A 17,284-nucleotide genomic window follows, 5' to 3' on the forward strand; every position below is an offset into this window, starting at 1 on the left:
AAGTTCCTTGTGGAGCGAGGCTGGTGTCAGTGTCCGGCGTGCCGCCCGGTGCGCTCAGCAGGATAACGCAGCGCTGACGTGGGAACAACATGGGGCTACTGTGCTCTCCTGCATTTGCCTCCTTGCGTTTTGCTGGAGGAGCCGGTAAAGCCTTCGGCCCTGCTGTTTTCTGTGCCATTTCTTCTGTTTTTCTAAATGGCTGCCAGCCCTTGCTCAGCACAAAGCACTTCATATTCTGGCTCTTAACCTCCCCCCGACAAATAATATCCTTCCTTCCCCTCTCCCAAGTGTGCAGGTATTATGAGGTTTTAGGGCAACCTGATTTGCATTCYTTTAAATGACTATTCAATATATATATTATTTTTAAGAGTGCCGGTGAGTGCCCTGCAATGGGGCAGTCGCTTTGCACCTAGGTCCACCCTTTTGGAACAGGGCAGCGAGGTGCCGGGCACTCAAATTAATAGTTCCCCACAAAACAAGATGTGGCTTCTCATATTGGGAGYGACAGCAATGATTTCATTTTACTTGAAAGCAGGAGCAGCGCTGGTTAATCGGGGTGGATGCAGTTTGCTGCAWGCGAGTGCAGTCGCTCACAGCCTCTTCCAGGCAGGCAGAGCGCTGGTARTGTCAGCCTTGAGGAGCTGCTTATCTGCGTTTTATTGTGTCGTTGCTCTGGAAACAGCAAGTCTTATACCTGTGTTAAAGGAAGCCTCGGTTTTTCTGTCTTTTTTTCCTTTAGACTCCTATTAAAAAGAAATTTCCAAGTTTTTTCTGCCAGCATTTTCAGCGTCAACAGAAAATTTGCACTTAACGCTACAAGTTAACCTTACTCTGGTCTATAAAAGGATTTAAAAAAATCACCTCTTTTTTTTAATTTTAGTAACTAAAGATCAGAAGAGAACTTAACTGTCTGTATTCTATAGTCTTAGTATTTATATTCTAGGGGAAAAAAATCACAGGAAATGAGAAGACAAGAGGAAAACTTTGCATGCTGCAAATGCCATGCTGCTTTAGCAGCCTCAGTTCTGCAGTCCCTCCAAGGTCGTTGCAGACTCTTGAGGAGGTTCTTGTTGCTGCTTCAGTTGAAATCTTGTGTTTTCCTCCAGTATGTCTACTTGGGAAGACTGTAAAGGCTCCTCAGAATACTTGCCCTTTTAGTGGAATCAGAACTAGTTACACATCATCTGTTTGCAGCTGATATTTAAAGACATGACAGCTAAATTGTTCAGAAAGTATATTTTGGTGTTAATGGATGAGGCTTTAATAAACCAAGTTTTACTTGTGCTGCTCATTTCGTGTAAACTTTGAATCTAGGGTATCAAAATGGAATGCTCAATGTAAGTACTCATTATTCTTTATTTTTTCTTGCAGGGAAGCTACCCAGTGTGGGAAGATTTTATAAATAAAGCTGGGAAGYTGCAGTCTCAGCTTCGGTAAGTTGTGTTGCACAGTCAAGATCCTCTCCAAATGCTTGTGTGTGCCAACAGTGTTAAGAAAACTAGATGCAGCTTCTACCAGGGTAATTTACTTAGTGTGTCCTAGTAAATTTTTTTGTATTGCATATATGCAACACCCATATTTATAATTTCCATGTGGTACTGCTGCTGTTTTTGATGTACTTTAGAAAAATACAGCATCTATCACCATAATAGAAAACATTTACTGAACGTAACTGGCCTAGATCCTGGTGGAAAAAGATGGTTTATTGTTCGGAGAACACAGAGATTTGGAGTTAGAAGACATATGTTGTCCTTTTTATCAGCRTTGAGTACAGCTGGTTTCTATTAAAAGAGGCTGCAAAACATTCAATAGAGTCTCCAGTAGTCTTAGCAACGTTTTCTTTTGCCTTAAAAATTAGGGAATTCCCATGCTGAATCATTCACTTGTGTTCATTAAAGCTCACTTTATTGGGGTTTACTTTGCAAATGGCACTTTATATAACTTTGCAGAGATTTCAGTTAATAAGCACCACATGTATCACATTGTGACCAATTCTGTTACCTCCAGAATTCGCTTGTAAAGTGCATTTCTCCTGACACGAATCCAAGGTCTGTTTCTTTGCTCTCCCCAAACCGCAATCTCCACCAGGCTCCCTTGAGCATCAGCATTTTCACAGCAGCAGTGGTGCKTGTAGGTAGTTATTGGCAGCATGTTTTGTGGTTCTGCATCACTGTGAGCTATTTCTGAAGCTAAAGTTTGGGCTCGTTTGCCCTGAACAGCTGGAAGGTGCTGTTCTTCTGTGCTATGTTTAATACACTTGCAGGTGGTTTGTGCCCTTCCAACAATCCCATCCCATTGAGTGAGCGTGCAGAGGGAAAAGTARGACTTCCTTAGTCCTCTAAAGGACTAAAATAGCTTTATTTTCCCATCCTGCGGTGTTGCATTCAGTGTAGTGCTTTTTCTAGCTACAAGAATGTGCGAGCAGGCAGCAAATCCTGGGCTCGAGGGTTTGCTCCTTCCTTGCAGCAAATGTGAGCTCTTTCCTGCTGGCTGCTCCCTGTGCGTCCTGACAAAAGAGAGCAGATGCCACCTGAGCTGCGACCTGCTCTTCCTGGATCTTGTTACTGGAGAAATGGAACTTTGTTATTAGCAGTATAATTAATTATTAACAACAGAGTACATGAACAACAGCATGACCCACAGTTTGGGGAGATTAAGTACACAAATGCTGTTAAGGAAAATCCAGGAAAAAGATAGCTGGCTCTGGGGCTAAATATTAGTAGTTATCTGGAGAACTGTCAGTTTTTTTTTTTTTTTTTTTTTTTTGGTTTTTTGCCTGGGAAATTAGGGAGTCTTTATGCATCCTCTCAAGCACATCCCCTCTGGCCTGCTTTTGCAGTCAAATCTTGTGGTCACCAGGCTGTTTATTATGCTGCCAGTTATGTCCCCTGTATTTTAGCACGTTTGGAGTGAGATTCTGATAAAATTGGACCTAGTGATGCAGCTCTGTGGTGCTTTCTGGCCAAGGATTGGCCTTGCTGCAGATCTCCTGGGCTCTCTGAGGTGCCAAGGAACTGCTGAAGCAAAAGGCAAAGGTCCTTCTCCTTCAGGATTTTGCTTGGAAAGGCTGTTACAGTGAGAGGAGAAAAACAAAATTACTGTTATAAAACATGTGTGGAAGGAGACAACAAGCGAACCGAGGAGAGGGCACAGGGTGCTTCATGTGCAGAGCCCTGGCTTGGGTTCATTTAAATCAGGTCAGTCTGGCTGCAAACCATCACAAGTCTGGTCCCAAGCTGAGGTGCTCGGGGGCTCTAGGCCTAGTTAGAGCAGCTGTGTTGGAAAACTGCAGCTCACGTTGGCTCTCTGCTTCAATGGATGTGTGATCTCCCAAGTTTTTTCACATCCCGAGGGAGAGGGAGGTTCGCAGTTTGGACAGGAGAGTTCCTGGGGAACCTGCTGGGAGGAATCGGGAAGCTGCTGTGGAAGGAGGGAAGCTTTGTCCCCACTATTCCCCATTTTTCCCTATTGCAAGGCACACTGATATTCCTCAAATGAGAAAGTCAGGAAAACATTTGGAGGGGAATCTCAGTAAAGGGAGGGGGTTGCATGCTGGCCCTGGAAGTAAGTGTTCCTCGGAAATAGCAGTGGCTGTAATTTATCCTCTAATGGATGCAGGATAATGTGTGTGAGGGTTTTTTCCCCCATATTTGACTGCTTAATACTAGTTCACGAGAGGGAAGGGGCCAGAAGGGGAAGGGCTCTGCTCTTTTGAAACAGCACCTGTCCCGGGCAATTCAGCAGCGAATTAGCAGGGCAGCCCTCAAGTCGCCAGCCCCAACACAAAGCAGGGGAGAGATTAAGACATGAGGGAGGGAGAAGGTGAAAATCAGCCATAAAAGAGGCCATTTTTGGTGCCCCCTGAAGTTCACACTGGTATTCTTTCTAAGCTTAAATGTTTTTGGCAATAGTGAAATAGGCAGCAATTTGACACTGCTAATGTTTTGTTATCTGTATGCATTTCAGGACTACAGTAGTAGCAGCTGCTGCCTTCTTGGATGCCTTTCAGAAAGTGGCTGACATGGCTACTAACACACGTGGTAAGCAGATGTGTCAATATTGAGTTTAACAGAATGCTGGGTGGCTCATGCCATTTGTCGTAATGAGAAAGAAATAGAAAAGCCAAAGTTGTTACATTGACAAGCAGATCTGTGAGACATCTGTTAGATGGACTTGCACGTTGAAAAAACAGCACGTGAAAAAGGAAATCATCTTTTCTTTACGAAAAAAAAGAAAAAATGCTGCAGACCTGTAATTTAAATGTGTCATCAATCATGTGAGCAGTTCTTAATTACCATCTGAATTATATGTTGATGAATAATATTTTAGAAAGCGGGATTTACTGAGATCTGTATTCACTGACACTTTTGTACCTTAAGTAAATGTAAAAGCTGTAAGACTTGCTGCTCAGCTGGCATAAATTAGCTTAGGGCTGCTGGTGCTAGAAGTGATACCAGCCTTAGGGCTCTGTGGATGATAACTGCAGTGGCCTGCGATTTGATTTTGGAGGAAGGCCTTTGCTTGCCCTTACCCTTCTTTTTGAGGCTGATGTTTTGGGTAAAAATGAATTTTCCTGCCCTGGGTTAAGAGCATYAGCTCGTGTTGGGCAGGAGGCCGCCGGGTGCAGCCGGCCGCCCTTCCACCCCTCTGAGCTGCAGGGAGAGCCGAGGCCGCCACAGCCAGGCCAGGCCGTCGCATGCGGGTGGCCTCCCAGCAGCAGGACCTTCCCTGTGCTCCTCCAGGCGTTTCCCTACGTCCTCCGAGCGTTTCCTCCGGGAACGCGTCCGTGCCGAGCCGTGTATTTTGCAATGCATGTGACCAAGCTCTGTGTCTTCTGTTTGGTCCTAGCACAGGGCTGGCATTTGGCTCGAAGGGTAAAACGCAGCCTGGCTAAYAATCAATAACTCTTGTGCAGAGTGTGCATCGAGGTTAGTGGTGTGYGAGCTGAGCCAGGCCTCTGTCCCCCGCTGTTGCTGGCTAAGAGGGGTCCTAGCAGCTGCTGGAGCGAGTCTTAAACCATAGCATGAGCACCAGGAACAATGTTGGATTGTTTTTCCCTCTCTAAAGCTAATATTTACATTCTAATAAGAACTCCCTTCATTATATATGTACCCTCTGTAAATTATGCAGCATCTACTCAAGTAAAATAATAAACACTGCAGAAAGTGGAATAAACCTGGGCTGAGATCCAAGCCAAGAGTCTGGATGGGTTTCTGACATGTCTTCCCAGCCAGTGCTTCCTCCTTCTTCCTCTCCCTCCTGCAAAGGGAAAACCAAACCAAATTGCAATCAAAGGCTAGTGGCCTTGTGCTGGCAGGGCTACAGGACTTGCATTCAGCCACTAGAATGATGGCAGTTCCCCTCCTTTCTGAGGAAGAAATGGCCCTTTTGGGTTTTTGAAGGGTATTTTGCTCTTTCTGCTGCTTGTTTGGAAGGGGTCCAGCAAGCGTCGTGTCTCGTCTCTTATCTCTTAGAGCCCATCCTTTACAAAAGGAGCTCTGTAAATCGAGGCTGGCCAAATGTGTGTAGCTGCTCTGTTCTGTGTTCCTGCCTCCCGTGACGAGAGGATAGAGGGCAATTTTGTTCTTATTTTTAGAAGCTGATGTTCTGGGCAGAGCATCTAAATGCCGAGTTCCTGGTGGCCCTGATGTGCCTCCCAGCCCAGCTTCCCTTCCTGCCCCTTCAGTGTTGGCTTGGAGGTGGTCCCTTGTCTTGGGGCATCCTTGAGATTTTGTTCATGGGGCCTTCAACAAATACAAAATCCCTGGGCTGGGATTTTATGTCTTGAAGTCGGTGGCAAAACTCCTCATGACTTACTAGGGCAAGACTCATTTTAAAAAAATGTATTTTGTTGTTAGTGTRAACAGTCCTCTTCAGAAAGTAAAGCAAACCCAAACAAACCTGGGGTTTTTCCTTCTCTGATGTGGGGGTTTTAATGGGCTCTTAATTTTCTCTTTGAAGAGTTATCTAATTTGGAATGATTTTGCACCAAGTCCAGCCTGTTACTTTGCAGCAGATTTTTGCTGTCTAACCAAGCACCTGGGTTGGCTTCAGAGTGTTCTGGGGGTGCTCAGCTAACACCGGAACCCAGCTCAGCAAAGTTAATTTACAACYTTTAAGTTCTTCTGCCTGGGTACATCCTCCTCTTAAATCCACATCCAAATGTTAAAGATAAACCCCAGGAGTAGGAGATGGGCAGCATTGCACAACCCTTGCCCATGGCAAAGGCAGACAGGGCTGGGGCAGTTTGAGTCATTGCTGCAGGTGGTTATTGCAGGAGTCCAGCGTTGTTCCCGAAAGGTGGATACGAAGATGTTGAAACCGATGCCTGTTTTGGTGTGGGTGCCCTGCAGGGCGATTGAAGTGGTGCAAAGCTGGGTGCTGTGTTTGATTTGCAGTAGCTCGTAGCTCGGTTGAGAGTTGCTGTGTTGTTAYAAGAGCCAGTGATGGTGCCGATGAAGGCGATGGGTCACTCAGCAGAAGCTCCCCAGCCACCTCTGATCCGTGCACATCRGCATCAGCTGTCAGAGGGGCGGGTGTCTGCGTGAACGTGCACGTCGGCACGCGGGCAAGGAGGGAGCGGTACCTGGGCACACACGCAGTGCCCAAGGACTTGCGTGAGCTCCAGCCCCGGCTCATGCCCCGTGTGCCCAGCCGCTCTTTTCCCATTTGATGCATTTTTTCTTCTGTGTAGCTTCCTTCCTGCTAGTTCTGCAGCAGTAGTGCTGTTTTTTTACACTGGCATTCCCATCTGGAGCTCAAGCACAGGGAGGAACAGGACTCTGCCTGTGGTCAGAGTAACGTACCTGTAACGTCAGGTAACCCAGGCTTGGCCCTGTTTTCCTGCCTTCGTAGCTCATGAGCTYGGGAAGGTTCCCCGTGTGAAGCAGGCAGAGTATTCTTATTGCAGCACACAGAGATAAATTCCCTGACCAGTTCTAAAGAGGACTTTATATATACCCTTAGCTTTCTATCCACTCGGATATGTGTTCACCTAGAATTCAGTCTCCCCTTTTTCCCTGGATATTAATCAGTTTTTGATGTGAGCCTGACACAGAGAGGTATATGGAAAATAGCCTTGAAGAGTCTAATGTGGAAGGTTTTACTTCTGTGGCTCTAACAGTGTAAAAAAAGGATGATGTGGTCAGGGAAATCTGTTTTTGCTCAGATTGCACTGCTGAAGATCACAATTTCTTTGCAATGCCTGAAAGATACTGATGTTTACAGAAATTAAGTCCTGATTTTTCCGCTCTGCTCAGAATCTACTTAAYAGGTGCTCTAACAGTGCAAGTTATGTAGCAGCATGTGCTGTTCAGTGTTAACAGGGGTTTTTGAAATATGAAATTACTTCAAAAACCCTTAGACTTGGGAGTTCTCCTACAACCCTGTATGTGTCTGTCCAGCAGGCTGTTTTCTTCAGACATTGCTTGATGTGCAGTGTGGCAGAACTCRTTAGCCTATAGAGGAATCTGGTCTTAATTCCCCATATGTTACTTCAGCCCCTTTCTTACAGTATTTTCTTAAGTAATTTAGTGATTTGTAAAGGCTAGAAATATGGTTAAAACCTAGGCTTTGGTTTAATGGGTTAATTTGGATAAAATAAAGCATAAATGCATCTAGGAACTTGAACAGAATTTTGCTTTTGGAAAGGTTTTTGCTTGTGGACTTTTTTTTTTTTTTAGTCACATGACTTAAGGCTTTCAGTATTTGAGAACTTGAATGTTTTTATTTACATCAATTCTGACTGATTTTCTGGCAGGAAAGACAAATTTATATTGAGTTTCATTTAAGAGCTGCTTGCTATTGGCACATTAAAAGCTGGTTCAATTGAAAAAGCAAGAGCAATGTGTGGTCCAAATGTTGCTTACAGGTGTATCGTGCATGGGTTTTCAGACAGTCTGTTAAAGAAGACACGTAAACTCTAAATGCTTTGTGTATGCTAGTATTTTTCTGCCTTTGCTCAGATGCTCTGCTTTGGATGGCYTTTGTAGACAAGTACTGGATTTCAGGAAGCTCAAGAGAGCGGCTGAGGAGTAACTGTTCAACTGTTACTGGGATGTCAACGCTAAGGCAGATGCACTTCTTTGTATCTGCTTAATACTCTGCCAGCCACTTCTGTAAAACAGGCGTTCCTGCCTACATACCTTTTCACAGATGTAAATTAAAACTTATGCAAGGATTATATAGCAGCTTTGATTTATGCTGAAGCTTAAAATTGATCTTCAAAGTGCGACTGTTAATAAGGCATCTGATAAAGGTGAAATGAAAAGCAAAAATAAAACCCACTGCTGTGGGCTTTTTGGTTTTCATTCATATAGAAGTGTTTTACGTATACATAGGTGTGTTTGATATGAGCAGACTAATTAAATCATTYTTCATTAAATAATTCTGTAGCGCACAGAGCTTTGCGGGGTCAGTCGYGTTGCGAGGCGGCTGTTGAAGCTGCCTCGTTGCAGTGACAACGTTCGTTAGTGTTGCCAGCAGGTCAAGGGAGGGGATCCAGCCCCTCTCCTCAGCTCTGCTGAGGCTGCACCTGGAGTATTGGGGGCAGTTCTGGGCTCCCCAGGACAAGAGGGACGTGGAGCTTCTCGAGARGGTCCAGAGAAGAGCAACCAAGATGATGAAGAGAGTGGAGTATCTGTTGTATGAGGAGAGACTGAGTGAGTTGGGCCTGTTTAGCCTGGAGAAGAGAAGGTTGAGAGGAGATCTGATGAATGTGTAGAAGTATCTGAGGGAAAATGTAGGGAGGAAGGGGCCAAGCTCTTCTCAGTGGTGGCCAGTGACAGGACAAGGGGCAGTGGGTACAAGTTACAACACAGGAAGTTCTATCTCCAGGTGAGGAAGAACTTCTTTCCTGTGAGGATGCCCAAGCCCTGGAACAGGCTGCCCAGGGAGGTTCCTGTGGAGTCTCCTTCTCTGGGGATCTTCCAAACTCACCTGGATGCCGCCCTGTGCCCCGTGCTCTGGGTGTCCCTGCTGGAGCAGGGGCGTTGGACTAGATGATCTCTAGAGGCCCCTTCCAACCTCAGCCAYCCTGTGGTTCAGCTTGGCAAGCCCCACTGGAGCCACCTTTTCCCCTCCCTTGGCACCCGCGTTATGTCGGCACAACTGGCACCTGCCTTGTGCTGCTTGCTGCTATTTCTGCTTTCCATCCCCTTCACTCCCCGGGCGCCAGCGAGGCTTTGGGCGCAATGCCGAGCTCTGCAGTGCTGCGGAGAGGGGCTGGAGGGGATGGCAGCTCGGGGGGACAAGGTTTGGGGACGGGAGGGGATGGGCAGCGCGCTGCAAAGGGCCACTGAAAGCCAGCCCTAAGCAAACCAGCGTAGCCGCTTCACGCCGCCCTCGCAAGGCCTGGGACGTGTTAGTCCTGGTCAAGTGCTGCATTAATTTGCCTCTGCCTTCCTCAGCTCCCATTAAATGTTACCAGCACTCAGCGATGCCAATGTAATTTAATGCTTTTAGTTACAAAATTAAACCTGATTACATCCAGATCGGTGTGCGCAGGCCTTCTGAGAGCAGCCGCAGGGAGCAGTCTTGAACCCTTGGTGCATTTCAGGCATTTTCAGTGTCTATAGCAGGGGACTGGAAAGATGGTTAATGTTTTGCAAAAATATTAATACCTGTTTGCAGCCATGATAATGATCTCCGTAAATCCTGAGATGAAATAAGGCGACCACAGAGGAAAGGGTTCCTTGTTGTTAAGCCCTTGACTTGTCTTCAGCTTCTAATGCTCTTATTCCAATAATGAGACTTTTGTTAGAGCTTCCTTTCAGTTGGGACAAGACTTTGTAATTAGCACCTACTTCCTTCTCCCATAAAGTCCTTGGAAAACAAATCTTTATTTCTTGCAGATTTTCAAATTGAAGGTAATAGGCAGAAAAATATTCCAGTGGACCATTTAGGCTTCCATTAGACCTCCATGCAGATGATGCAAAGTACAGAAATAATTGAAAACTTTTGACAGATGCCTCTGAAGCAGGATACTCATTGTCACAACTCGTTGCATTTGGAGAAGCAGGACAGGGAAACGCTTCTTTCCAGCGCTAGAACTACAACATCACACGCTGGGCAGCGCTACTTTTTCTCTCCGTTTCCTCGTTCTTCTCCTTCACTCCTTCACGTGTAGCACATACCAGCCCGAGGCTTTGGAGGAGCCCCCATCAGCATCCAACGTGTGTTCCTGGCAGGAATTGCAGGTTGATATTCCCAACAGAAAATCTGGCTGTTTGCTTATTACCAGCCAGACTTTATATTTGAAGGATGAAAAGGGATCCTAGGTGGGGAAGATATTCCCAATGCCTTTACCCTGGGTGAGTGTGTGCATTGCAGCATTAAGGAATTCTGCCTAATTTTGTTTTTCTTTTCCCCGTAGGATCAAAAGCAGCTCCGGGTTGTTGGCAGCGTTTGTGCTCTTTGGTGGCTCCTGGTTGGGGAGACATTTCCAGTGTGATAGAGTAAAATAATCACTGCAGTAACTTGTGCTAGCACGTAGTGCAGGGCACAAGGCGATATACAAATAACCTTTGTGTTTGCCCCACAACTCAGTGTTTCGGGGTGTTTCTCTTATTTTGGACTAGAGGAGCTTGCTGAGAGGCAGAAGGAAGGGCCCAAAGCAGGTGCTTGCGTGCGCTGGCAGCAGAGCCAGGCCTGAATGCAGGAATGTAGCGTCTGTGAAGGAGAAAAATAGGGTTGAGGGGAAGAAGTGCAAATCAGCTGCTTTCATGCCCTGTCCAAGGAGTGGGCAGGTGTATCAGGATAAGAGGAGCTTTTTTATTTTATTTTTTTTATTTTTTTAATCTTGACTAAATGTAAATCTGCGCTATCATCTGAGTCAGAAATCTCAGGTGGGAGTGTGGGGAGGAGGAGGAAGGGGAGAGAGATAATATTTCATATATTCAGTATTACTTGTGGTTTTTCCCTTCCCCTCCTTTAAGCAGCTCTGGTGCTTTTAGCAGAGGAGAACATAAGGCCCTAGTCTTGGCACAGGCTGGAGATGGGAGGGTTGATGCCTGTTCCCAGGTGTTCTCCCTGACTCCACGGTGACTTTGCATCTGTGTGGGCATCTGGGCACCTTCCACCTGAGCTCCGGCACTTCAGGGGCTGTCTTTGTAGATCCAAAGACCTTTCATGGGCTTAGAAATAGAACTGAGCTTTTGATGTCTTAACCATCCAATTTGAGAAATGAGGGTAAGTCATAAATAGCTCTAAGAATTTCCTTCCTCATAAGAATTTTCCCTCCTTATTAGATTAGGTGCATGAGGCAAGGAGACAAAGGCATCCTTTGGATAATGGGATGTGGATTTAAAAATGGAGGCTGAGGTTTTGCTCCGTGGTTGGTTTTCCCAGTGTAGCACATTCTCCTGTGGTGGGAGATCCCCTTTCAGGCTAATTCCAGCAGCCTTTTGATGTGATAAATTGCTAGTTGGCACATAGCAACAGTGCTGCAGGAACCACAACAAGAGCTGATGCTGCTTTTATTTCTTTTTCTTCTTTTTAAACGTTACAGGTTAGAGAGTAATGACTGCTGCGGATCCGTTTCCTTTGCATTTGATTTAATATTTTATTTGCATTTATTTGCCACTGGATGAAAAGGTAGGTGGAATGTCTCGTAGGGGGCAAAGTAGGAAGTCAGTGTGGATGCAGCGACGTTCCCTGGGAAGCAGGGTATTCTTGCTGCCCTGTGGACTTGGAGGCAGCGGAGCGATTGCTGTAGGTGGTTCTGCTGCCTCCTCCTTGGGCCTTGCTGCTCTCTTGGTCAGCTAGGGTGCAGCTTCCACTGAGGGATGTCTGTCCCTACCCTCGCTGGACAGAAATCCTGCTTGTTTCTAATAGCATAAAAGACACGCAAAGAAATGCAAAGTCACAAGCCCCAGGGTTGTGACTAGGGTTGAGCAGCGTGTGCAGCACAGCGGAGCTGCGTGATCATTAACGAACGGCCCGAACGGGTTCTTTTGCCCTCCATCATACGCTCAAGTTGCACCGGGGGAGGTTCAGCTTGGAGGAGATGGCCTCAAGTTGTTCCAGGGGAGGTTCAGCTTGGAGGAGATGGCCTCAAGTTGTTCCAGGGGAGGTTCAGCTTGGAGGAGATGGCCTCAAGTTGTTCCAGGGGAGGTTCAGCTTGGAGGAGATGGCCTCAAGTTGTTCCAGGGGAGGTTCAGCTTAGACATGAGGGAGAACTTCTGCAAGGAAAGAGTGATGAAGCCTTGGGCCAGGCTGCCCAGGGAAGTGGTGGAGTCACCAACGCTGGCCGTGTTCAAGAACCGTGCAGATGAGGTGCCTAGGGATGTGGTTTAGCAGCCGTGGTGTGGAGGGGGTTATGGTTGGGCTCGATGATCTTAAAGATCTTTTCCAACAGTGATGATTCTATGGTAAGGAGGTCTCTGCAGAAATAGAGCAGCTCCTTCCGTGCTCTTGTCTGCCTGTTGTGCGATGGTTTGACGGGTGTTGCCAGCACAGATGTTCGTCCCTGTTGCTGCACAAGCGGTTCTCCCCTTCCCTCCTCCCCCAAATGCTCCTGGTCTCCAGCGAAGCAGTTTCCTGATCTGAGGTAGCAAAACCTGCAGCRTTTGGTCTTCTGGGACCGTCCGGAGAGATGCGGGGAAAATCCTGCTGGTTCTTGAATTTCCCTGGGAARTGAGCACTAGGCCCAAATGAGGAATGTGTTGTTCAGTCTTCCCCTTCTACTCCGGGGCTTGATGAAGTCCAACCTGCAGAACTACTACTGAAAAGCCAAAATAACCCCGTTCCCTTGGGGATTGGCTTTTCGGAGCCCTGCTGTGGCCTTGGCGACTTGTGTAGCGGTTCCTTGTTTTTTATCCCCACAAAGGAACGCGCGACTGGCCCTGCCCGCAGCCCCGCCGCGCTTGGGATGGATGCGCGTGCCGGGCGGAATCCACCTCTCCCGCAATGGATTCCTGCCCTGCCGGGTTGCCATGGAAACCAACACGGAGGCGCGGCCTGCGCTGCTGCTTGAGCCCCTTTCACACCCTGTTTTGGTGTGTTTTTTTGAATAATGATGCCCCTGAAATGTTTGGATTTGGACCACTCTAAGGCATGGCCRGATTGACAGTTTGTGTTACCGTTCTGTAACCACAGAACATAATGTTGCTGAGAAATCACGTTCTTTGTGTGCTTCTGAAGGAGCRAAAAATCTCCTTAGGCTGCAAGCAGGTACTAAGCAGAGCCAGGCAATAAGGTCTAAGGCTGAGATTTTTTAAAATCTGTGTAGTCTGCTGATATGAGTTGGAGACACCGAGTTGTTATAAATAAATTAAACCCAAAGTACATTTAGTGAATAAATGGCTAAGCAGCACATCGTGATGGATTACGCCTGATGCTCGTTCACCTCCTACTAGTTTGTGGGATCACTGCGGAGCATTAGCCCGCGTTTGCCTTGGCTGCTGCTGTGAGTGCACGGTCCTCCCACTCGAGGTTGTCTCGCAYGGAGAGCAGCAGCTCAGCGTGTTGGTCCTATGGGCACGAAGGTGAAGGGTTCACACGTTGTTCTTAGTGTTGTCAGCAGGTCGAGGGAGGGATCCTACCCTTGGCCCTGGTGGGGCTGCACGTGGAGTGTTGGGGGCAGTTCTGGGCTCCCCAGGACAAGAGGGACGTGGAGCTTCTAGAGAGGGTCCAGTGGGGAGCAACAAAGATGATTAAGGGACTGGAGCCTCTCTTGTATGAGGAGAGATTGAGTTGGGCCTGTTTAGCCTGAAGAAGAGAAGGCTGAGAGAGGATCTTATTGGCATGTGCAAATACCTGAGGGGAGAGTGTAGGGAGGAAGGGGCCAAGCTCTTCTCAGTGGTGACCAGTGATAGGACAAGGGGCAATGAGTGTAAGTTGAAACACAGGCAGTTCCATCTCCAGGTGAGGAAGAACTTCTTTCCTGTGAGGGTGCCAGAGCCTTGGAACAGGCTGCCTAGGGATGCTGTGGAGTCTCCTTCTCTGGGGATCTTCCAAACCCCTCTGGATGCTGCCCTGTGCCCCGTGCTCTGGGTGTCCCTGCTGGAGCAGGCGGTTGGACTGGGTGATCTCTAGAGGTCCCTTCCAACCTCAACCATCCTGTGATTTTTCTCTAGCTGCCGTTCAGGAGGAGCCAYAATTTGGGGAGCAATCAGGGCAACATCTGAGCAATTAAGCTGAAAAATTCTGCTTGCTGCTGGAGTAGTGAAGACAGTCACTGAACACATGCCACGATGCTGGAGCCCCTTCCTCTCCGCGTGGTTCACATGCCACCATATGCATTTGGGATGGATAAGGGATTTTGCTCACGAGTTTTAATCTGCCTTTTTTAAGCTGGAGGTTGGCCCTAAGCAGGGACTTAGAAACTTCACGTGTCTCAGGCKGCATTTTCGTGAGGATTTGGGCTATTCTCCTTGCAGTGGCTCTCAAAGCCTCCTTGTTCTTCACAGTTTGCCTTCTTTGTTCGGAACCCTTCAGACTCAGTACAGCTCCCAAAATTAAGGGTCAGGGCAGAGCTTGGGGTAGGTTATCAAATAGGGTGATGATAGTGCAGAGCGTGGGGCATGTGCAAAAGAGAAGTGACCGAGACACTAAGGCAGCGTGACTCTGCACCAGCATAAATGAGCACAAAGTGCAGAAGTGAGGATTTTTAAACAAGTATTTGACCTTTRCTTAAATAGAGCTTTTTTGTTGAGGCTTTGCATTAGCTTTAATAGGCTTTCCCATAAACCAACTAACGCTTTCAAAGACAGCTGCCCATCTGCCCATCCTGAATATTGCCAGGGATTTTTGGACTAGACTGGCAAGAAGTCTGTGTTCTGTTCCCTGAGGAGAGGTAATGAGGGTTAAAGTATTTTAAGGTTAAAAAATAAGATTATTCAGTAATCTTGGCATTTTTTTTCCTGTATAACCCCATTTCAAATGGTTTCCTGTCTACTAAAGTAAACGGTCAAAGTTCTGACTTCAGTGCCAGGTTTGTTTTTGAGGGCATAATCACAATGGATGAGGCTCCTATGGTTTTTAGATAATACTTCAGTTTAGTCCTAGTTGGTCCCAGTTTGGTTCTAAATTATTTTCAGGTGTTATTTTAAAAATAATAATAATAATAAAAGATGGACACAAAAGTCTGAGCTCTCTGTGTATTTACAGAAAATGAAGAATATATGAGTAGCTTTATTCTTTTCCTTCTCCCCTTGCTCTCTTCTTCCTTCTTTTTTTTCTTTTTTTGAGAGAAAATGTTGTTCTAGCTGAAATGCCCTTGGCACGTGAAAGGATTCCCGTGACCAATGGGAGTGAACATTAAACATTAATGATCCAGCTTGAAGTTGCACGGAAACAAACTGGGGCAAGTCAGTTCGTTTTACCTTTGATTCGCTGCTTCCAACGGTTAGAAAGAGAAAAGGTTGAATGGACCCAAGGCAAATAGGAGCTTCTTCCTTCTGCTGTTTCTCATGCTGACATGTTTTGCCCCAAACAATATTTTCAAGAGGTAGGTGCATAAAATCTATGACCTCCAAGCGAGACCCATTTTTTTTTCTTTTTCTTTTCTTTAAAGCAAGCGTGCCAAAAACAATAACTAACTAGCAATTTACATAATTACCATAGTTGCTTGGTAAAGGGAGCTTTAGTTCTGTCTAGGAAAMAAGCAAAATAAAGACTTCCAAGAACAGGCCTGGCTTGCAGAGGTCCGACTGTCCCCTGGGATGGAGGTGCGACGGGGTCGTCTGACCGCGAGACTGGGATCTGAGACGTTACCAGGCCCCTCTGGCCAACACGACCTTTGTTTACAGCAGCAAGAATTTCTCTAGGGCTTAAAGTTGATCTTCGTGCGAGTTATTGAAGTATCTGCTACTCTGGAAATGCAACGGGAGATGCCCTGTAGCTTCTGCAGAGGGACTGCAATAAAAACACAGGGTGTGAGGCTCCTGCCACCTTGTTCAGAGAGCCCATTGYTTTTTGATGAGGTTACTTCCAATGGCAGATATTTGCTCCTTTGCATGCCCCAAACTGCTTAAACAGTCATGGAGCTGCGCAGGTGGGTGCCTTGTGCACAGTGAATATCCCACCCGCTGCCAGCAGCTTCATTTTATTTATTTATTTTTTGGCCTTGGTCTGTTATGAAATAAAAAAAAAAAGTGAGGGCTAACTGTTTTTCCCAGTTTTTCATGGGTTTCCCTGCCTGGTGCAGTTATTCCTACCTTACAGAGGGCAGTACTGTTGCCATTGGAAAGCAGCTCACCTGTGGTTTTTTGTTTTCAACTTCTGTGGCTTTCTGTGGCTTTTCCCTTCTTTCTGTGGCAGTGCGTGTTTCCTGAAGCATTTTCCACATATTTGCATTAAGCCGGATGACTCATAAACATTTAGCTTGAACAACAGCCTGTTTTGCAGAGAACCAGCAACAGAGATGAACAAAAGGCAGCGTTCCTGATTGAGCGGCACTAGGCCTGGCTGTGGTTTTATTAGTCCACCTTTCTTGAGCTCCAAGAAGCCCAGGTGCTCTTCTGGCACGCACATCTCTCCCAGTGGTTGTGGAGGAAGGATCAAGGCAGACAAACCCGTTCCTGCAAGGTAAAGTAGGTGTCAGACTGGACAATCCTGAAAACCTTGTTTTTGGAGCTCCGCTTCCCTGTCCGTGCCAGTTCAGGGTTTCATTGCACAATATTAAGATTTTGTAGATGCAACATATTTAGACAAAGACCTTTCCACGGAGCAATGAGCACTTGTAGCAGTTTGCCTCCTGTTTTGGGTGCAGATGAGCTTATTTTAGATTGCAATCCTGTAGCTGAAGACCATTTTACTATTTTTGAGGCTTTTTTTTTTTCTTAATGTAATTCAGCAGTCGATCAAATCTGTTTGGAAAGGCTTCTGTAGAAGTGCTAAAAAGTGATGGCCTGGTATGATCTAAACATGAAGAGTCACCTCAGTATTGACACGTGGGCAGGTAGCTTTTGGACAAAAAGTAGTGTGAGCCTTGGAAACAGTTTCTTGGGTGTCATTAAGAGTCATCTAATGCATATTTAGGTGGATTCTTTTTGTGGTAYGAAGATGAAATGTGGTTAAAGATGAATTATTCACTGTAGGTCTTTCAAGAGGAAAGATGACAGGTTCTGCCCACCTGGGAGAGAAGTGTTGTTGATAAACGGGCACTGTTGAGCTGTGCTAGGCTGGGGGCTGCCCTTYCGGGGCCTGTGGAGGCAGAGCTTGGGGCAGGAGGCCTCGGATTCCTTGTGTCCCTGCCTTTCCGCCGCTCGGGGAGCTGGGACCCCCTGCGTCTGAACGCGGCCCTTCCTGCTTCGTCTCTCATCCCTGGTTGTCTCCTGCGCCT

The 17,284-nt window shown here is 46.6% G+C and overlaps 1 protein-coding gene across 1 annotated transcript in view; it reads left to right on the forward strand.

Annotated features, from left to right (window-relative positions):
• MTSS1 (MTSS1, I-BAR domain containing) overlaps positions 1-17,284 on the forward strand; it is a 99,708-nt gene that overhangs the window by 9,742 nt on the left and 72,682 nt on the right. Inside the window, 2 exon segments of the mRNA XM_026043995.1 lie at positions 1,372-1,433; positions 3,967-4,040. Coding sequence (XP_025899780.1) covers positions 1,372-1,433; positions 3,967-4,040 — 136 coding nt within the window.

Source organism: Nothoprocta perdicaria, unplaced genomic scaffold (genome assembly GCF_003342845.1).
Source record: "Nothoprocta perdicaria isolate Ctin4 unplaced genomic scaffold, notPer1 scaffold_345, whole genome shotgun sequence".
Classification (NCBI taxonomy): Eukaryota; Metazoa; Chordata; class Aves; order Tinamiformes; family Tinamidae; genus Nothoprocta; species Nothoprocta perdicaria.